This window comes from Cervus canadensis, chromosome 29 (assembly GCF_019320065.1).
Source record: "Cervus canadensis isolate Bull #8, Minnesota chromosome 29, ASM1932006v1, whole genome shotgun sequence".
Lineage (NCBI taxonomy): Eukaryota > Metazoa > Chordata > Mammalia > Artiodactyla > Cervidae > Cervus > Cervus canadensis.
Window position 1 is genome coordinate 40,425,208 of NC_057414.1, and position 20,811 is coordinate 40,446,018.

Here is a 20,811-nt window from a genome sequence, read left to right on the forward strand (position 1 = left end):
GACGGCCTTACGGTGAACAGATCAGCCGACCTCCCTCCTCTCTTTCCTCCTCTCTCCTCCTCTCTTTCTACTTCTCTGGCAGAAGATAGAGAATGCAAGGCCCAGGAGTCTACCCTGCCCCGAAAGGAATACCTAGACACTGGCAAGGTGGACAAGAGGGAGGGGCAGAAATGAATGACCCCACCCCCCAGCACAGAAAAAGCCAGAAGTGTTTGGAAGCCTCGAGGCAGTCAAGAGGACTGGAGACCCGAGACCCACACCCTAAGACAGATTTCATCACTCCAGGTCTGGACAGCTTCCCCCTTCACCTCCAGGCACCAATAAAGAGTCCCCTCCCAGCCCTTGCTGGTTCAAGGAGGCACCGAATTCCTTCACCCAGGACTCAGGTGGGGGTGGAGAGTAGAGAAGACAACAGCCCCCCAAAGCCAGTTTAGCCTCCAAGGGCCCATCAAGGCTTCAAGGGTTCAAACCCTAGCCCAAAGAACCCAGGGCAGAGAGATGGCTCCTTGACTGGGGAGAAGGCTGGGACGTGAGGAATGGTCCCCTCCTCTTTGGGGGTGGGGAGCAAGCCCAGGGCCCTGCAGCTTCCTCTCCCTGCAGCACTCTCTGCCCATAACCCTTTCGCCGCCCCCAGCGCGTTCCCACCCCAGCACAGCCCCCTCCTACTGATTTCCCAGTCTCCCTCTCTCATCACCCCCAACCTTCCCCCGCAAGCTTCCGCTCCTATCCCTCAGGCCCCCCATCTTTCCCGGCTCTCCACCAGCACATACCCATCTCTGCCTGGAGCACCTTGGCCCCTTCCCCTCTGGTCCCTCGCAATAACCTCCTCTCCCCTTGGCTCCCATCCCCCAGGAAAGCCTGGTCCTCCGTGGTGCCCCCCAGTATGGAGCTCTTGGCCTGGCCCTGTGCTCCCTGTCTTTCCACTTCTCTCCTTTCCCCTCTCCAGCCCCCTCTTTTCCCCCCAGGAAGCCCAGTTCCTCGCTGATCTCTCCCCTGCAGACCCTTCAGAGCACAACAGCTCCCCATTCCCTCTGGATGAGCACTGCTTCCAGCCCTTGGGGCTAGAGCATAGGCTGGGGACCCCCCCTTCAGAGCCTCCCTCACAAGCCCTCCGGATGCACCTCCTTCTCGCCCCATTCCTTCTTCAGTGACCATCCCTCCCACTCCCCTCCATTCACCCCAGCTCGGGGCCAGTGCCCCTTCTACAGGGAGCCTCCTATCCCCAACCCCCCCAGCCGCTTAGCCGCCTCGCTGTCACCCAGCCAGCCCTCTCAGCGCGGCAGCGCCCCCGCCCCCCAATCCATCCTCCCTGCCTCCCCCGCCCCTCCAATCGTTCCCCTCCCCCGATCGGCTCCCGCCCCCTGCCCGTCTCCGCCGCAGCCCCCCCCACCCCGTACCTGGTTCTGGGGGCGCCAGGAGGAGGGTGGGGATCAGAACCCCGGGGCCGCCCCGTCTCCGGCGGTTGGCAGAACCAGGGCCAGCAGCGTCGGCCGCCTCGCGCCTCTCTCGCTCCCCGCCACGTCCCCGCCCGCCTGCCGGTCCACCCGCCCCGCCGCGGTGCCGCTCAGAGGAGGACGCTCCGCGAGTCAGGGCGGCTGCTCCCGCCGCCGCATCCCTGCAACACCGACTGACGGCAGCATCAGCACCAGTGCCCGCCCCCCGAGCGCGCGCATTGGATCATACCTCGCTAACAGACGAGCGGCTCAGCCAATGCGAAGGCGCAGAGGCCGCCGGTGCCCGCCGCTGCTCCACAGGCCCACCTCCTTCCCCCGCGAGGGACCCAGGCGTTCTAGTCTCAGGGCATCCGAGTTCTTTCCCGCTTCTCGAGGTCCTTAGCCCTGGCGCCTGGGCCCCGAAACCGAGCAGACATCCGAAACCAGCCCCAATGACTTTTCCAGAAACCCAATCGCCCTAGCCTCTTGCCCTGGGGTCCCGCACCCCCCGGCCGGCCGGACCGCGTGGCAGCGCCCGGGGCTGGGGCGAGCCGAAGGGGAAGCCATGGGCCCAGACTTCGGGCACCGAGGGAGCAGGACCTTCGCGGGGCCCGGGCCTCAGCGCCCTCTGCTGGCCACTCCTAGCGTCGGGCCCGGGTTGCCCGGAGTCTAGGGAAGCGGGACCCCGCCCGCGCCTGTAAGGTGCCTTTCCCAGCCCTTGCCTGGCTTCTGCCTCTTACTGCCCAAGGACCCCTGGCTGCCCCTAGAAGTGAGGAGGGAAGGTTTTTCCTGGGAAAGGGACAGAGGCGCGGTGGGGGAGGGAAAGGCAGAGATGGGGTCGGGGTAGATATAGGGGCTTGGGGTTTCCCAGCCCTGCCTCGTGGGAATCCCAGAATTTGAAGCCTGATTCCCAGTCCTGCCTGGAGCTCTGGACTAGCAGCAGGTTGAGTGGCAGGGCCGTGGATGCACACAGTCTGGAACACTGAAGGGAAGCTGGCAGCAGCTCCCTTCAACCAGAACTCTGAAACCAGAAGTTTCAGAGTGAATGTGGTGCTGGAGTGAAGGTTTTCCCCGTGAGGGCGTCAGCATCACTGCATGGGTATGAATGTGGAAGAAAGGGGACCCCTCATTCACTCGGCCAACCCAAGGCAGCCAACCCAAGGTGGACCCTGGCACCCAACATGTGTATCACAAAGTTGGACACTGGGTTTCTGAATGAGGCAGAGCGTGTGTGTGTGTGTGTGTGTGTGTGTGTGTGAATGACCATTCTGCCAACTCACTCCCTGACCCTGATTTCTGTTGCAGGGTCTGTGATCTGCACAGCCAGTGCTAGGTGGCACTTCCTTAGCCAGAGGCTACATGCAAGAACACTCACATTCGACCACTAATGCAAGCACAGGCACTCAGAGGCGTACTCATGGCCATGCACACCTATCCATGTGTGTATAGACATCCCCAAAGGGATACACAGGGACACCTACCGAAATACACCCCCCCATGGTACAACACCCACAGGAAACACATGCTTGCTCAAGAACACACACAAATTGTGCACATAGGAGCCTGGGGCAAGTGCATGCCTAGGGGAACAGGTGTACACAGAGGACCTTCCCGCGAGGTCATCCTGGCCCCTGAGGCACTTTGCACAGAGTGGTCAATGGGGTAGATGTATGGGGACCCACACTCCCCCAAGAGAGCTCTCTCCCCAGCCTGTGAGGGGATGAGAGGGGGGACCCAGGCCATAGGGCCCCAGGGCTTGGAAAGAGAGATCCCTGAGCCAGGTTCCAGACTTGGGGGGGGGGGCCTCCTCTGACCTTGGACAGACCCTCAGGATGGCCTCCACCAAGTCCACTAGCTGAGCCAGAGAATGGGAACAGCTGAGTCAGGGCCAGTGGATGTGAAACAGCCTCTGTGACCCCAGAACCCACTGCCCTGCCCACCCCTCATTGCCCCTTTCCCTGCAGCCTACACACACACACACACACACCCCACACATGGCACACACATAGACTTGTGCCATGGGGCACCAGGGCATACATGGGCAGACGGGGGAAGTAACTCACAAAGACTCTCCCTCAAACCCTTATGGATGGGTGTGTGCAGGGGTGGGGCGAGATGGAAGAGTGAGCACTTGTTTCTGGTCACCCTCCCCCCAGCTCCCTGGGCCACCTTTCCCCACCAAGGGCAGGAAAGGTCACCTGGCAGCTGCTGTACCTCCCTGCCCCTCCCCCAGCTACAATGATGTCTCTCCCCACCCAGGTCCAAGGCTCAGACTGCCGGATGTAGTTGGGGCCCACCGCATCCAGACACCTCCCCCCAGTAGGCACCCACTCAATGTGGCCCTTCTCCCACGCGCAGTCCAGTGAGGACACACAGTGGAGGGGAATGCAGCAAACACAGCGTGCGTGCCCGTGCACACACATGCACACACGCACACAATGGGAGGCTCGTCCGCCAAATTCACACGGACAACCATGAAAAGGCAGTCGCATGTCACACTGTCCCGGCTGGAGCCAACCTGGGCACCCGTATGCACACACACACACCAGGGAGAGGCCGGCTGGGGCTGGGGGGCAGCAGGGAGGGGCGCCGACCAGGCTGCAGGATGGAGGCAGCGCGGGAGGCTGCGCAGGGAGCGAGCTGCTCTTCACAGCACAATCGCCGTCTGTTGTTATAGCAACTCAGCCCCCAAATCGTGAAACGGATATTACAGCCTCGAGAGGGGGAAGGGCGGGAGGGGGCTGAGGACGGAGGGAGGGGCAGTGTGGGGTGGGGGGCGGGAATACCCAACAGGTGGCCAAGCTGCAGCTGAGAAGTAACAGGGTGGGAGGCGGTACCCCAGGTGAGGAACAGGCCAGGGGTGTGTGGTCTCAAAGGCAAAGATGGGCTTGGGATCAAGGAACTTTGAGAGAGGGGTTGAGGTCATTGGCGGGTCCTCAGATGTTGCCTGTGGCAGCTAGGTGCCTCCACCCCCAGGACACCCTGCAGTTGCTGTAGGACAAGCCTCAGCTTGGGGCAGGGGGCCGGGGGAGGTAGCCCCCACTCTCAGATGGCTGTCTAGAGTCTCCTGACCCCAGGGGCAGCCTGACCCAGCTTCAGGACCTTTGGAAGACCCCCCAGCCCCGCCTTCTCACCCAGACCAGCCTTCGAAGTGGCCTTAGCCTTCCTCAGGCAGCGGTGACCCCCCTCCAAACCTCCATCATGCTGCAGACTCAGGAGGGAAGAGCTGGGTTAGGAGAGACAGCCAGAGGCTCAGAGCAGGATCAATATGCATTTCCTCTGGAAGTCACTGTCCTTCCGGCTGGCAGCACCAGGCCAGGAGGGTGCAAGCCCAAGGAGTGCAGCCCCACCTGCCCCCTCCCCTCACAGCCAGCACTCGGGGCGGCCCTAGACCTCTCATGATTCTCTGTAGTGAGCTCCCCGTTGCTGGAAGTATTCAAGCAATGCCACCTGTCACGCAAGGGACTTTCAGCTTCAGACTGAAGGCTATGGCTCTACATGACTACCAGGCTCAGCAATTCTACTTCCAAGTCTTATTCCCCCAAAATTCTGGACTCCTTGAGGTTCTAGACCCTCCCCAAACTCCCTGTTCTGAGGTTTCCTGGTTCTAAGGCTCTATCCCCCAGAATTCTAGTCCCCCCAAGATTCCAGCACATGAGATTCCAGATGTCCCAAGATTCTCTGACTACAGGGTTTTAGACTCCACAGTTCTAGTCCCCATGATTTACAGACCCCTATCCCCCATGAGGATTCTAGGCGCTGATGGTCCAGGTTAATTACACGGGCCTTTTTATTCCATCTGGAAAATACAAATATTCACAAGAGTCTGTACAATCTTAGGGACACCAGTCCTGGCCCTGCCCTCAGCCACATGCTACCCTCATGCCCCTCCCCCCAGCCCCAGCCTGCTGCCTCAGCACCCCAGGCTCCCTGCTCTGGTCCAAGTCTTTTCTCCAAGGCAGGCATGAGTGCTTGATCCAGTCACAGCTGGGAAGAGAAAAGCAGAGGTTGTAAGGAAGAGCCTCCTCGCCCCCCAAAAATGTTGGAGTCTGCCTAGCCTGGGTCATTTGGACAGAGCACCCACCCCCTCTTCCCCCGCACATTGCCCTAGCCCTGAGTAGGGAGGCTCTGGGCAGGCTACAGGGGGACTTACCATCAATTACAAGTGGATGTCAAACACGCCGTCCTCCACTGTCTGAACCTCCTCCTCTCGGATCTCTGCAGGGAGGGGGGTTGCAGGACCAACTCCTGGGCCCCTGTGCCCTGAGCAGTCCTGCCCCCCTCATCGAAGGCACCCTGACCCAATCCAGAAGCAGAACCATCCACCGGAAATCAATTCACTGAATGACTAAACAACCCCAATTTTTGAGGCTCTTTTTCTAAGTTTTCAGTTTGCCACAGCTTTTTCGCAGCCACAGATTTATCGGTGCAGTTTGCTTAAACATCAATTTTGTGTGTGTCTCACATTCTAGACCCCAGCACTTCTGGAAGGCTTGAAGCAAATGGTTTTATCTTTTCTATTTTTGAGAACTTGTGCCCTGTGCCTGCCTCTATTTTTGAAGACTTATGCCAATTTGAACAGTTGTGGTCAACTGCCTTACATCCCAGTTTAACATGGTTGTTCAGAGTGTTCTCAGCAAAATAACCATTTGAGGAACTGTCATTCAGAAAACTGACCTATAACCACCAATGACTCTAAGAGAGCTGCTGGGAGATTTGGGGGCAATGGACTTTTCTCAGAATAGCCTCCAAAACAGCCAAAAAGGGAAATACAGGCAAGTGGTTTAAAAAATTCCTTCTCCAAGCCCATTGTCAATCCCCCTAACAAAATAAGGGTGCAAATGGAATCTTGAAGTCTCTTTCGCTTTTACTCTGTTTTTATTTATGAGTCTCTGTTCTCATCAGCCTCAAAGTGTTGAGGGCTCCCTGGTTACCTCCTGGCACCCTTATCTGTCCAGCCCTCCTCTATCACCTCCCCCCCCCCGCCCCGCCCTCCAAATAAGACAATTACAAACGCTGCAATGACTTCCATCCTGGAAAAGTTTCCATACTTTGCCACCATGGGCCTGCCTCCCTCTCTCCCTCCCTCCACAGGCCAGTACAGAAAGGGACCCCTCTTACCTGGAGGCCGGGAGCCCCGTCTGCCAGGGCGGGGCAGGGAGAAGCTGAAGGCGCGATGGTGGGTATGTGTGGGTGAGGGAGAGGGCGCAGACCCCTCCAGACTCATACTCTGGGCCCGGCGCCGGCACTCGACTGACAGGCGATCCTTGCACTGCTTGTGGCAGTTCACACCACAGGCTGGGGAGGCAGATGGGCAGCCCAGCCAGATCCACTGGTCAGACCACCCCTCATCCCATTCTGCAGGCCTGCACTTCTCCCCAGGTCCCTTTGCTCCTAAGCAGCTGCCCCACCAAAACAAGAGCTTCCTTTCCAAACGCTTTCTTCTTCCTACTTGCCAGTCTGTGCCCTCTCCAAAACTCCCGATTTCTGGGCAGCTGCCTCACCAAAATAAAAACCCTGGGGTACGTTTTTTGTTTTTTTGTTTGTTTGTTGGCCATGCGGCAAGGCATGTGAGATCTTACTTCCATGATCAGGGATGGAACCTGCGCCCCCTTCAGTGGAAGCAGAGCCTTAACCCCTGGACCACCAGGGAAGTCCCAATCAAAACCAAGTTAAAGGCTACCCCCTTCACATCAATCAGCATGCCTCTCTGGCCCTAAGGTACTTTACTCCTTGACAATTGCCCCACCAAAATAAGACTCTCCATCCAGATAGTAACTCTTTCCCCCAAAACAGCCCAGCAGCCCTGCAGCTCCATCTCACCTCGGCATTTGAGACCCTGCTTGTAGATGCCCAGGATCTGAAATAGAGGAGGGGGGTGTGGTAGGGGGAGCGGTTTAGAGAGCATGACTCTTCTTCCTTTCTATGGACAGGGACTGGAACTGACCCTTTCTGGAGTCTTAGGCCCCTCAGGGTTTGGTTCAGACCAGCAAGAGGAGAGGCAGGTGGAATTAAGGCTAGCCTCGATTGAGAAGGCTCCGGCAGGGGGGCGGGGCCAGGAGGGGGGGGCGGGGCGGGGATGGAACCCGGCCGGTGTTGTTGCGGTGTGGCTTGGGCGGGGGCTCACCAGGGCCTTGCAGTGGCGGCAGGCGACCGGGCGCAAGGAGTTGCTCTCGTGGAAGTTGTGTACGAAGCCCATGCGGCCGCCCAGCATAGAGCTGGAGCGCAGAAAGTAGGAGACCATCTCCTCCTTGCTGATGCAGCCGTCCCTGTCCGGGGGAAGTCGGGGGGAGGGCCTCAGCTCCGGGGGGGGCCTCCCTGGGACCACCCACCACCCGCTTAACCCAGCCTACTGGGAAAAGCCCTACCAAATTAAAGGTCATCACGGGACTCCTGACTTTTGACCTTCCGTGCGGGAAAGAGAAAGAGCACCAGACTTGGAGTCCAGCAGATGTAGCAGCAGCTTCTAACTAGTTGTGTGGTCTTGGGCAAGTCACTTGCCCTGGGTTTCCTCGCTGGGAAAATGGGGATCATAATTCCTGCCTACCCACTTCACAGAGCTGGCGAGTAAACTAAAATTGCTCTGCGCTTTCCCGTGGGCTTATCAGCTTCTGTTTCCCAAAGTGAGCTCTATGGAACACCGGTTGGGATTCCTGAGTCAGGAGCTCTCTGATGAGTTTGGGGACCAGGTAAGATTGGAAAAAGCTGCACCTGTCTCACTCCTGCAGAATCCTGCCAGACAGGTAATCCGGGGTTTCCCACAGAGCCCTCTTTTCATCTATTCAGGTATTTTAGGGAAAGAGTGAGCACTGTGCTCTGGAGATAGAACTCAGTTCTAATTTGGGCTCTATTTCTCTGTGCGACTTCTTCCCCGTGCCTCGATTTCCTCTTCAATAAATGGGGATGATGATAGTTCCTGCATCTCAGAGGGGTTTGGGTTAAGAGTTGAATGAGATGGCACACGAAGCATTGACAACAGTGTCTGTAAAGGCTAATAGGTGCCGGGCCACTGGGAGCTATTTCCGTCAGAGGTGGCCTTTATCAGAAACTCCTGCCTATTAGTACTTGGGTGGTCCAGGTGGTTCTTCAAATCAATGGCATGTTGGGACAACTGACCATCTCAAAAATATAAACTTAGGCTCTTATCTCATACTGTGCATGAAAACTAAATTCCCGCTCAATTGAAGACATTAATGTAAAAAAATAAAATTCTCCAAGTATCTGAACAGGTCTAAGAGAAGAATTTTGTCATCTGGAGGGGATAATAGCCCTTCTACACATAACACAAATCCGAGAAGCCATAAAGGAAAAGACTGACATATTGAGCACACATTTTTTAAAAATTTTATATGGAAAAGGACAACATAAATGACAGACTGCGAAAAAATATTTTGCAAACATATTCAACACCAAGGGTTAATATCCATTAACAGAGAAATCAATGAGAAAGACTCACAAACCCAGTGGAATAATGGACAAAGAACATGAACAGGCAATTAACAGAAGAAATAGAAGTGGCCAATAAACATAGGAAGATATCCTACCCCCACTAATATTAAAGAAATGCAAATATAACCAAGACACCATTTGCCAATTAGACTGGCAAAATTATAAAGCTTATTATAGCATCCACTGTTGGCAAGGAAGTTGAGAAATGGGCTCTCGTTCACTGCTGATGGGGGTGCAAGCTGGCACAACCTTGCCTGAGGTCACTTTGGCAGTCTCTCTCCTAATTTAGAATGTGCATATCTTTTGATCCAATTATCCCACTTCTAGGAATTTCTCCTACAGAAATAGTGGCCCGAGTGCATCAGTACAATGTTCACAGTAGCATAGCGGATATTAATAGCGAAAAACTGGGAACAGTCTACATGTCCATCAGCAGGAGAATGGGGAGGCAGATGACGGCCCGCCACCCAGTGTAATGCTCTGCAGCTGTTCTAAAGAATGAGGTAGTTCTGCCTGAATCGGCCTGGAAAGATGTCCATGATGAGGGTTTAAGTGGAAAACAAAAGTAAAAAAGAAAAAACACAAAGTGTGCGATTCTGTCAAGACAGTGATTTTAAAACAAAAACAAACAAACAAAAAAGCCCTGAGAACCCTACTGCCACAAAAACCTAGATGCTGGTTTAAATATATCAAAAGTTGTTTTAAATGCACAGGTGAGTTTGCAAGAAATGGAAACTCCCAAGTTCCAGAAACAGAGATCTTCAAATTGAGGCAGTGAGTTGGGACCTGATGGTACAGCTGCCCCAGGAGCCAGGTGCTGGGTTTTGATACCTGCCTGGGACCTGCAGGAGATGGGGAGTTAAGGCTGAGATGCCTGCATGAAGCTAGGGTCTTGAACGTCTCCAAGGGCTGCGCTGTGCTTAATCGCTCAGTCGTGTCTGACTCTTTGTGACCTCATAGACTGTAGCCCACCAGGTTTCTCTGTCCATGGGGCTTTTCCAGGCAAGAATACTGCAGTAGGTTGCCATGCCCTCCTCCAGGGGATCTTCCCAACCCAGGGATAGAATCCAGGTCTCCTGCATTGCAGGCAAATTCTGAGTCACCTTGCAGGGAAGCAAGGGCTGCACCCACCCTAAAAAGTGTGGCCTGGAAAAAAACCTACCCGACCCAGGGAGGTGATAGGGAATTGTTTTCAACTCAGAGAAAACTGTCTTCAACTATTGTTCTCAACTCTAGGAGGAGAAACAACTTAACTATAATGCATGCTACTGGTAGAACTAGATTTATACCATAATCTGGTTTGCCTGTGAAACAGACACAAACAAACAAATTCTCTTATCAATTTGCACCATCCATGGAAAAGATTGGAAAGATACAGGCATTGCCACACCAGTAATGTTGCTAATGTTGTAGTTACTACTGACAACCTCTTAAGTGGGAAAGGAGGAAGGGAATTTTCGCTTCTTATCTTATACACCCCATTCACTATAAATCTATTTTATTACCTGGATTTTTTTAACCGTGGGTTTTTATAATATGAAAAAAAGCACAGCTTTTTGAAATCTGGATAACATTAAAAAGTCAACTTGGGATGGACTATAAATTTTGATTGGAATTTTGTCTGTTCTGCTCAGCAAAACAGGGGTGTGAACACGGTTCAGGGGGACACGTATAACCTACTTCAGAGAACCAGCTGTTTGTCCAAATTGTCGGCATGTGAATTGGTGATAAGCAAGTGGGTGCCGCGAGTTACAGGCCTTTCTTATCTATTCATTAAGACATGCTACCCAGTTCAGCTTGCCCACACTTTTTCTCGGTTGTGAGCCCCACAAATAAAGTGGCATTTATGTAGCAAGAGTCCCCAGGAGGCCACAGTCCTTGCAAGATTCAGGTGGAGATGCCCCCCACCCTCTGGCTCATCGGTCTGAATAAGCGAGGTAACCCTGAGCCTCCGTAGCTGGCAGCCTCCCAGAAAATAAGAGCCCCTCCCCACATGGGTGGCTTCCCCTGCCAAGATCATCTGGTTCAATGGCCTCATCCTTCTCAGGAGGAAGCTAAAACCCAAGGGGAAATGAACCTGCCTTCCCTCTGCCCCTGCCCCCAGGCCTCTCACTGGTTCTGGTCGAGGTCCCCAAAGGCGCTGAGATAAGGAAAATTCCCACGGATGATCTGGAACTCCTCCTGTGAGATGTGGCCGTCCCCATCGACGTCAAAGTTCCGGAACACAGACTGAAGTACACAGAGGGACATGTGGGGGGCGGGGAGGGTAAAGGGGGCCTTGGCCCCATCCTGCCCACACTCCCAGTCCGAGTTAGGAAGCCTGGGCATCTAAGAGGCGGGGAGCTGTCTCTCTCCCCCACCACCTCCCTTCTCCATACCCCGGTCCCAAGGCCACCCATCAGCTGCATCCCATGCCTTCTGTCGACTGAGCATTGGCCCTTGAACCCAGCACTGTTGGTGGCTCCCAGGGCAGTGCCCTGGTCAAACCAGCCTTGACTGACCACTACGGACCTGTCCCCCCTGCCCCACAGGCTCCAGAGCTGGTGGCCACGGAGTCTCACCTCCACCATCTTCTCAATGTGCTCCACCATGATCGCCTGATCCAGCTTGGGTTTGGCAGCTGAGGTCCACTCCTCCAGCACCGGGGGCCGGGGAGGCGGTGTGCAGGTGGTGGGACTGGTTGGCTGTGGAAATGATCAAAGCTGAGCGAAGGCCAGAGGTGAGGGAGCCCAGGGCCCAGTGGAGGAGAGCGGGGCCAAGCTCTGGGGACAAGGAAGCCTGCCCAACAAGCAGGATGGGTGAGGTAGCCTCTAAGCCTGGGAGGGCCAAGGTGAGGGAGGAAGAGGATGGGCTAAGCGGGTAGGCAGTGGCTCCCGCCCTCACCGAGGACTTGGAGCGCGGTTCCCGCTGCAGGGACAGCTGATAGAGCTCATCCTCCGTCTGATATTGATCCAAAGACACCTGGGGGGGGAAAAGAAGACTAATTCAAAGGCACCTGGGACACACCAGTCTGATCACACCCACTGTCTGTGCTGCCCTCAGGAGCCCAACGCCCAGAACCCAGACCCCCAGGTCTACCTGAGGGTCACAGCCCAGCCCCAAGCCTGGCCCAGAAGCTAGACTGAGGACCAAGGCCAGCCTAGAACACACCCCAGCAACCACACGCCAGCCCAGCACACAGCCCAGAACCCAGAGCTTGGCCCCAGGCCTTGAAGACAACTCGCTGCTAAAATCTCAGCCAGGAATTCAGGTCACAACCCAGCAGAGAGCTCTGAAATCCCCCCTCCCAACACAGCACCCAACCCAGCAACCAGATTCCAGTTCAGATTTCAATTCCCCAGTCCAGCCCAGAGCCTAGAAATAGGTTAAGGCTTCATACCAAACCGTCAAACCTAAGCTCCAGCCCAATGATTAGAACCCAGTCCAGATGTGGACTAGAACCCAACTCCTACTCCAGAGCTCAAGTCTAACACCAAGCGTAGAACTTCAGAGCTCAGGGCCATGTTTAAGAGCCACCCCTGCAGAATTCCCTGGTGGTCCAGTGGTTAAGACTCAACATTTTATCTGCTGAGAGTGAGGGTTCAATCCCTGGGCAGGGAACTAAGATCCCGCAAGATGTGTGGGGCAGCCGAAAAGTAAAAAACAAAATAAAATAAAAGCCACCCCTCTACCCAGAATCCAGAGTTTAACCCCAAACCTTGAACATAACCCACCGCTAGGAACTCAACGCAGGGCTCAGACCCAGCCTCAAGCCCTCATGCCAGCCTCAGGGGTCCACAACCCCATCCAGAGCTTGGAACCCCACTCCAAGGTCACCCCAACCCAGGGGCCCAGGCTGGGTCTCGGCTCCTCGACCAGAAGTGAGAACCCAAGGCCAAGCCCGCAGGACCAGGGGCCCGGCCCCTCACCGTCAGCAGGCTCAGCAGGTCAGGGTTGGCTTGCACCGGGGGCCGGAGGCTGGTCACCATGGCTAGCTCCTCCAGGATACTGAAGAGCTGCTTCATCTTGGCCCCGTTGAGTCGGGTCCGGGCGGGGTCCAGCCAGTCCGGCAACGCCAGCTGCAGGGCTACCAGGTCCTTGAGGTGAACACCCAGGATGGGGAAGCGGAAACCCACGCAGGCCGCCAGCCGGCGCCGGTAGTTGCTGTAGTTGCCAGTGGCCGTCACCAGTTCTGTCAGACCTTCCCAGAGCTGGAGGGCAAAGAGCAGAGAGTCACATACACACACACACATCACATACACAGAGCATATCACAGGCTCTCCTCTCCCTGCCCAGCCCTGGAAACGTGGGAGAGCCTAAGCAGTCAGAGTCAGGGATGGGTGAAAGGTCAAAAGCCTCCCTCCTGTCCCCCAAGGCTGACTCCCCTAGCCCTTGGCAATCCAAATTCATAGGTCATGAGTCCAAAGGGGTGCCCACTACCAAATAACACACCTCCCCAGCAGTCCTGGGCACAGATTATCAACATTTAATAGAAGAAACTGAGGCTCACGGAGGCAGAGCAGCGCAGGAGAAAGATTTCCAAGAGTATACTTAGCGGTGTCATCCCTAACAGCCCAAACTGGAAAGACCTCAAATGTTCAACAGTAGAGGAGATACACAAATCGAGTGGACAAAAATATTATACAGCAATGGAAACAAATGAATAATTGCTGTGCAAAGCAGAATGTAAGAATGAAAGAAGCAAGAAATAAAATAACACACACAACATGATTTCATTTATAAGAAGCTCAAAAACAGACAACAAAATACCCACATGGTTTTGAGATGCATATACAGGTGGTAAAGCCATCAAGAAAAGGAAAGTTGGGAATTCCCTGGTGGTCCAGTGGTTATGACTTTGCCCTTCCACTGCAGGGAGCACGAGTTGGGGAACTAAGACCCCACAGGCCGTGCTGTGTCGCCAAAATAAATAAATAAGTAAATATTTTTTTAAAAGAAAAGGAGGTCATCATCCTTAGGAAGGTCATGACGCTGGTTACCTCTGATGAGGAGGGAGGTTACCTCTAAGGGCTGGGAGTTTCAGGGGCTGGCAATGTTCTACTTCTTGACCTGTCTTCTTTTTTTTTTTTCCTGACCTGTCTTCTTTCTAGTTTTTTTAAACTGTGAGGGCTTCCCTGATAGCTCAGTTGGTAAAGAATCTGCCTGCAATGCAGGAAACCCCGGTTTGATTCCTGGATCAGGAAGATCCCCTGGAGAAGGGATAGGCTACCCACTTCAGTAGTCTTGGGTTCCCCTTGTGGCTCAACTTTGATCCCCGGGTTGGGAAGATTCCCTGGAGAGGAATCCATACATGTGTTTTATAGACTTGTCTATATGCATGGCACCAGATATGTATTTTTTTAAATGAAATAGGAGCTTCCCAAGTGGTCCAGTGATTAAGACTCCAGGCTTCCACTTCAGGGGGCACAGGATCAATCCTTGGTCAGGGAAGTAAGATCCCACTTGCTGCACAGCATGGCCAATAAAATAAAATAAGCAGGAGAAGAGAAAAGCATGAGCTTTGAAGTTCGGCACACCCATGAGACCCCTCTCTGCCATCTTTCATTGTGCAGCCTGGGAAAGGGTTGAACCCCCAGCCTCAGTTTGACCTCATTTATCAGATGAAGAGGGAGTGACCAGTCCCCAGCTGGGCTGGTAGTTCTCACGAGGCCATCCCTAGGAAGGCTGTTCCCCTGACCCCCGGGTCTCAGGCACCTTGATGGTCTCCGGGCTCACGTGGCTGTGGGTCTCCTTGAGGCGGGAGATGGAGCTGTGGCTCAGGCCCCCAACCACTGCCATCAGCGTGTTGAAATTCTGCAGCTGCAGGAGTTTCTGCGGGATAAATGGGGAGAGAGGAGGCAGTGAGTCACTGAGAGGGCCCAGAATTTGGCCCAGCTTTTCTGGAGAAGATCTGGCAGTGGGTTAGGGGAAAGGAGGGACTCGGCCCAACAGGGGCAACTGGGGGAGTTGGGGGTGGGGGAGGGGCGGACACCTCTGCCACGTGGACGAAGTGTGTGATGACCACTGCCCGTTGCGGGGCTGTGGGCTTGCTGAGAATCATCAGCTGCACCCACTGCGAGACACTGTTGAAGAGGGAGATGAATCGCTCCAGGACCGGGTTGTCCACTGTGCAGCCATGAGTCACGAAACTGTGATAGTCCTGGAACTGGGGGCGCAGGGGCTTCAGCACCCAGGGCCCCCCCTCACCGATGGCTGCTCCTCCCCCTCCAGCTGCCCTTTGGTAGTTACCCTGTGGCCCCAGATCCCGCCCTGCGACCCCGTCCCTCCTGACACCCCCTCCCCAGCCCACACCCGACTCCTGACTGAAAGCCCCCGCACCAGGATCTTGCAGAAGGAGCGATATTCCAAGTAGGTGAGATGTGCCGCCAGCTCCAGGGGCTCCAGGTGGTCAAACAGCAGGGACATCTTGCGCTTCTTCTGTTCCACGGGGTTCCGCTGGGTCACCTGACGCTTCCACTTGTAGGTGGGGCTGGGGGGTGGGCGGGACAGGGGCAGTGAGTCCTTTGCCGGAGATGCCTCACCCCTCATTGCCCCACACTCAACGCCACTCACACTCACGGCGAGACACTGGGCAGGACACCGATGTCCCCCATCCGAGCAAAAAACTCCTGCCATCTCCCCCCATCGCCATGCCCTCCACACAGATTTATGGAAGACCTAACTCTGTGCCAGGCACCAGGCGCTGGGGTTACAGAGATGAGCCAGACACGGTTCCTGCCCGTGAGGAGCTCAGAGTCTACTGGGGGAGACAGACGCAGAAATAAACACAACACAGCGTGTTGTGCAGAGGCCCAAAGGCTGCAGGAGGAGGCGCCTGGTGGGGGCAGGGGGCTGTGGAAGATGCAGCGGGAATGCCAAGCTGGCCTGAGACTAAGAAAGGCCTTAATCCCCAGCCGAGGCATTCTGAAGAAGATAGGAGGAGCCACAGGAAGTTTTTCAGCAAGAGTAACACGACCCTCACACCACTGCAATCAACGAACGTTTATTAAGCGCAAATGGTGCGGGATGCTGAGCGCCCCTCCCAGCCCTGAGAGCACCCCCCACCCCACGCACACGTTCTCGATGTCGATGAGGCTGCTGTGTCGGCGATTCCCTTCTTGGTCTAGCAGAGCCTTCAGCTCCTTGATCTGCTCAGCAAGCTCAGGATTCAAGTCAAACTCAGCTGGGAATGCTGAGATCCAGTACCTGGTGGAGGTTCAGAGTCACCCAGGGGCAGGCCTTCCCCCACCTCCCCTAGGATGGTCATTCCCCCAAAGAGGGGGAGAGGGCCTCAAACTGTGATCCCCCTCACCCAGCTCTTTCCTTCCCCAACCCCATTGGGCAGATCAGAAAACGGGGACCGGGCAGAGCCAGGAAGGGGCAGGCCTGTGGCAGCACACCCACCATGGACAGAGCCCAGGTTCAAACCCACATGACCAGCTCCCAGAACATGCTATTTCTACTCCTTCAGGCCAATCAGAAGCCTAAAGGAAGGGAGCAGAGGAGGGGCCATAGCCCCAAGAGGAAGACTCACCTGACCAGATGGCATGTTTTCACCTGCAGCGAGCTGGAGTTGTCCTTCCGGGATTGTTGGTAGGTGAAGGAGAGTTAAGGAAAACAAGGATGGGGGCTTATTCTAGAAAAGGAGGCAGGGGATGGGACCTGAGCTCCCCGGGGAGGCAGAGGGCAGGGCCTGGTACTAGAAGAAATCTGGGGGATGGTGTCTGGCGTGGGGCAGGGCCCAAGCTCTGGAAAGGAGCCGAAGGCAGAGGTGAGCTGTGAGCTTTGGGAGGGCACCTGGGTAGAATGGGGGTCAGGCTGGGAGCAGGACCTGGGTTCTGGAAGAGAAGCAAGAGGCGGGACCTGGGCTGGGAGTAGGGACCGGTCCTAGGCTGTAGAAGAGACAGCAAGGCCAAGGTTAGGGAGAGGGGGGGCGAGGTCTTAGTTCTAAGGGGAGGGAAGGGGCGGGGCTTGGGCCCAGCAGAAGCCTGGGCCCATCCTGAATCCTATCAAGTGGGGGTGGCCCACGTCTAGCAGCGAGGCCCATCCTCTGCCCGGACTGGGCAGTGGGGCTCGCTTACGGACTGGGACTGCAGGGCCCTTGGCAAAGTCGGCGAAGGATATATGTGGAGCAGTTTGGCCGCCAGCTGAGAGGAAGGGATGTACCAGGGGTGCATCATAAGGAACATGCGCACCAGCTGCGGGTCCCGCACCTTCCCGGAGTCATCTAACTCCGAGGGGCCAAAGAAAAGCGGGTTGACACTTCGTCCCGCGGTCCCTACAGGTCCCTACCCTGCAGCCTGCTGGATGTGGCTCCCAGCCGCCTCCTGCTTTCCCAGGGTTCCGAAACCAGGAGGCGCATTATAAAGAAAAAGTGGGGTGGAAGGGGGACAAAGGCAGGATCCGAGGAACCGAGGGATAGGAGCAGTCTGGGTCGGGCCTGAGTCCGGAGGGGAACCAGCTGGGGCGGAAGAAGCCTGGGTTCCCCGGGGTTAAGAATCCAGAGGTCATTTCCTGAGTGCTTAGGGAAGGGGCACCCCTTCACCACCCCACCACATCAGCCGGAAACAGCTCCCAGACCGAGATAGCGAGGGGGCCTCCGGATCCCCCGAGGAGACAGATAATTCTCCTGTTAGAGAGTCCGGGTACCCCGCCATCCCTCCCTTCAAAGCCGGCATACTAGGGAAGGGAAACATTTTCTCTTTCTGCAGCATGTGGACCTCTCCACCCTGCGATGAAGGGGAGATTTTCGCTAAAAAGGCTGCAGGATGCAGGCTGGGTGGGTCCAGGGCCGAGATCTGCCCAGGGAGGCAGGGGTCCCGGCTCAGGCTGGGTGTGTCCTCCCGTGCCACTCACCAAAGGCTTCGATGCAACCACGGAGCAGCTCCTCCACCGTGCAGCCCTTGTCCAGGTCCAGGGTGCCCGCCATGGCCGCCGGCACGGGTGGGCTCGGCCGAGCTGCGCTCCGGGAGCCTCCCACGGAGCTCGGACCGGACCCCTGTCCGGAGAGAGAGAGGCAGAGCCGGAGTCGGCGCCGGCCAGCGGAGCTGCCCGGAGGGCAGAAACGGGGCGGGGCGGGCACGCCCCCTGCTGGGCAGGGGCGGAGTCGTTCCCCGCGGCCACGCCCCGGGGTTAAACGGTCTGGCCCGGGATGGTGCAACCCACCAGTTGGGAAATGAACTGGCCAAGAAGCTTCCGGCCCACCCTGGGAGCCGCGGGAGGGCCGAGGGACTCCCCGGGGATGGTCGGTGTCCCAGTCGCCCTCTCCGTAAGCCCTCTCTTCTCACGTCCTCTCCCCAGAGGCACCTGCAGCACCCCGCAGCTCAGTTCTGCGCCCCCTCCCGCTTCCCTCCCTCCACAGCCTCCCTTCCCCCGCAGGGTTATTTTGGGAACCCAGAGCCTGAGGGGACCTCAGAGGAATTTCTCCCTGGGATGAGAAGGGGGGAGGAACCCAGGCGTCCTGCCCGCGTCGCCCCCTCCCGGGCTCCCAGGAAGAGGAGGCGGGGCTGCGGCAGCCCCCAGGGGCCTGCCCTCGGGGAGGCGGGCTGGGGTGGAGAGGAACATTCCTGGGAGCGGGGGGTGGGGGTGGGGGAAGAGGGGGGGAGGGGGGGAGGGGGGGAGCCCCCTGCGGCCCGGAGGCGTCAGCGGGAAGCTTGGGCCTGGGAACTGCGCGCTCCCGAGCCACCTCCTCCGTGAAGGCCCCAAGGGTCCCGGCTCAGCCGTTCCGCAGGCCCTCTTCATCCCCAGTCTCTGACGCAGGGCCCCCGTACTGCACAGTCGAAGTGGGGGCACACACAGGCCTTCCACACTCGGGCGGAGTGGGGTGCCCAGAAGGGGGCGCTAGCGCCGTGGAGGGTGGAGTGCCCCTGTTGGACTCCACCAGCAACTCCAGTCACTGGAGGGGATTTACGCACCCAGGCAGAGACACACTCACTCCACACCCCAGGCCAGGGACCCACATCGGAGTGCAAGAATGCCTGAGGCTCCCAAACAGCCGGGCCTCAGGCAATTACCTCCCATCCTCTCACTCACCCAATGGCACCCCACAGCCCCGCACACCTGAACGAAGGAACCCGCGGGCACACATACCCAGTCCTCTACCCCAGAAAGCAAAACCGTTGAAGGGGCTGGCTTCCGGCCGTGCTGCTCACTAGACCAGACCAGCCTGGAGTTCCGAGGCCACGGCAGCGCTGACATCCGCACACGTGTGCGCACACGCAAGACAGTGCACCTACATGTATGTACACTCTTCCACACATGCACACGCCCGGTGGGTGCGCACACACGCCCACTCCAACCCCCGCCCCCTTCATCTGCGATCCAGGGCCGGCCCTGCGGCCCCAACGACCTGACAGCCCTCGCCCCGGGACACTGGCAAAGCCTTGCCCCACACAAGGTCCCCTGCCCATACAATACTCCCCCGGGCAGGGAGTGGGGAGCGGGGGAGGGGGGGCTTCTCTATGGAGTTCTCTGGTAGACTTTTCCTAGGAGCCACCCAGAGGCATCCCGCCCGGCTCGGCCGCTTCCTCCCTATGTGACCTTGAGAGTTACTCGGCCTCTCAGAGCCTCGGTTTTCTCATCTGTCAAATGGGGGGTTCGCCGAGGAAGGTCCCGCTGAGACGTGGCTAGGAAGACCCGGGTGCGCCGCGGACGCCGCCCCCTCCCGCCGTTGTCCAGGGGGCTTTGGATCTCTCGGTAGGTCCCTCCCACCCCCGACCCGGGCTACAAACTCCCCACCGACCAACCCACCCGCCGCCCCCAGCCCGTCTGCGCCGCCCTGGGGGGCCCCTATGGGCCGGGCCTCCTCTGCCCCGCGCCCCGCCCGCGCTCGCTCACTCACACTTGGGACCCCGCGGCAAGGAGTCCGCACCCGGCCCGGCAGGCGCCACCTCCGTGCGCTCCCGCCCGCCGACCTCTCTGCGGCTGCGGCTCCCGCCCGCTCTCCGCGCAGCGGCCGGGCTCCCCGCCGCCCCGCCCCCGCGCCGCGGCCGCCCCCTCCTCTCTCCTCCCCGCCCCTGCGCCGGGCTCCGCACCGCCGGCTGCGCCTCCCCCATCGGGGGCTCCCTCTCGCCCCGCACGCGGCGGTCCCTGCGGCAGCTTAACCCCTCCCCTGCCGCGCCGCCCGGGAGGCCAGGGCCGCGGGCGCGGGGGGGCTGCGCCACGAGCCGCGCCAAGGGTGGGAGAGCGGAGGTCAGGCCGCGCGGGACGCGGAGGGGGAAACTAAACCAGGGGTCCTCTCTCCCCACCCCAGACACCCCCATGCCCCCCGCCCTGGCTGGTGTTGGGCAGAGGAAGCCGGGAGGGGCAGGAAGCGGACTGCGGTGGGGAAGGGGCGCCCCGCCCAGCCCCCGGCCCGGGTTCCTGTTTTCGAGACAAACCGTTCCCACGGGGCTCACCCGGCCCGGGGCCGGGCGTCTTCCTGCGGGCAGCGGGAGGCCTGGCAGAGATGGGGGCGTGGGCGCAGCGGGTCGTTGTGATAGCCTGGGGGAGGGGCTAGGACAAGGTGGGAGCATTTGAGAGGTGTTTGTGGGGAAGAATGAAAACGCGGCTAGCGGGAGAAGGGGCCTCGGGGTCTGGGGATGTTGGGGGGAGCTCCAGTTCACACCGGAGGGACTGGGGCTCCGGAAGCCTGGCTCCCCATGGGGCCAGATGAAAAGGGGCAGCTGCAAGCGACGGTGGGTTCTTGCAGCTAGAAGACTGGAGCCCGGAGGCCTGGCTCCAGAGAAGCACATGGGAGGGGTAGCCGCAGGCGGTTGGGGTCCCCACAAGCCGGGCCGAGGGGAGCCGGTAACCATTTCCGGCCGTTCAGGTTCAAACACTCGCTGTAAAACCACCGGCCCCAAACAAATCTCTGAGACTTGCCCCGCCCTGCTACCGCGCTGGGGAGGCGGGACCTCCCCCACAACTCAATCTTGGTAATATGGGACCTAGAAACAGGCCCTTTCGGGTC

General features: G+C 57.8%; 2 protein-coding genes across 22 annotated transcripts in view; both read right to left on the reverse strand.

Moving 5' to 3' along the window:
• The window catches only part of NRXN2 (neurexin 2), a 110,178-nt gene extending 108,549 nt beyond the window's left edge, over nt 1–1,629 (reverse strand). For all 17 annotated transcript variants that reach the window (XM_043452200.1, XM_043452197.1, XM_043452195.1 and 14 more), the window contains exon 1: nt 1,398–1,629. The gene's annotated coding sequence lies outside the window, so the exon portion shown is untranslated. The remainder of the gene's footprint in view (nt 1–1,397) is intronic.
• Nucleotides 1,630–5,199: 3,570 nt separating this feature from the next.
• On the reverse strand, nt 5,200–20,407 carry RASGRP2 (RAS guanyl releasing protein 2). 5 transcript variants are annotated; one of them, XM_043451665.1, is made up of 18 exons: nt 19,702–19,825; nt 18,951–19,092; nt 17,718–17,859; nt 16,986–17,088; nt 16,396–16,458; nt 15,936–16,067; nt 15,201–15,351; nt 14,854–15,027; nt 14,577–14,693; nt 12,791–13,072; nt 11,766–11,843; nt 11,444–11,566; nt 10,996–11,111; nt 7,561–7,702; nt 7,257–7,293; nt 6,555–6,731; nt 5,587–5,651; nt 5,200–5,420 (listed from the first exon to the last, which is right to left on the reverse strand). In XM_043451665.1, the coding sequence occupies exons 2-17, from the start codon at nt 19,056–19,058 to the stop codon at nt 5,593–5,595; spliced, it is 2,004 nt and encodes a 667-aa protein (XP_043307600.1). In that variant the 5' UTR covers nt 19,059–19,092; nt 19,702–19,825; the 3' UTR covers nt 5,200–5,420; nt 5,587–5,592. The 5 variants fall into 5 exon arrangements, with proteins under 5 accessions (XP_043307600.1, XP_043307598.1, XP_043307599.1 ...); XM_043451663.1 differs by lacking the exons at nt 18,951–19,092; nt 19,702–19,825 and adding an exon at nt 20,240–20,407; XM_043451664.1 differs by lacking the exons at nt 18,951–19,092; nt 19,702–19,825 and adding an exon at nt 19,895–20,101.
• Between the last annotated feature and the right edge of the window lie 404 nt (nt 20,408–20,811).

Coding starts and splice junctions, on each gene's coding strand:
- RASGRP2 (XM_043451663.1), bottom strand. CDS start 20,374: ATGCTCCCACCTTGTCCTAGCCCCTCCCCCAGGCTATCACAACGACCC. Junction 15,352..15,935: donor CTCATCGACATCGAGAACGT/GTGCGTGGGGTG, acceptor CCCACCCCCCAG/CCCCACCTACAAGTGGAAGC. Junction 13,073..14,576: donor TGAGCCCGGAGACCATCAAG/GTGCCTGAGACC, acceptor TTTGCCCTCCAG/CTCTGGGAAGGTCTGACAGA.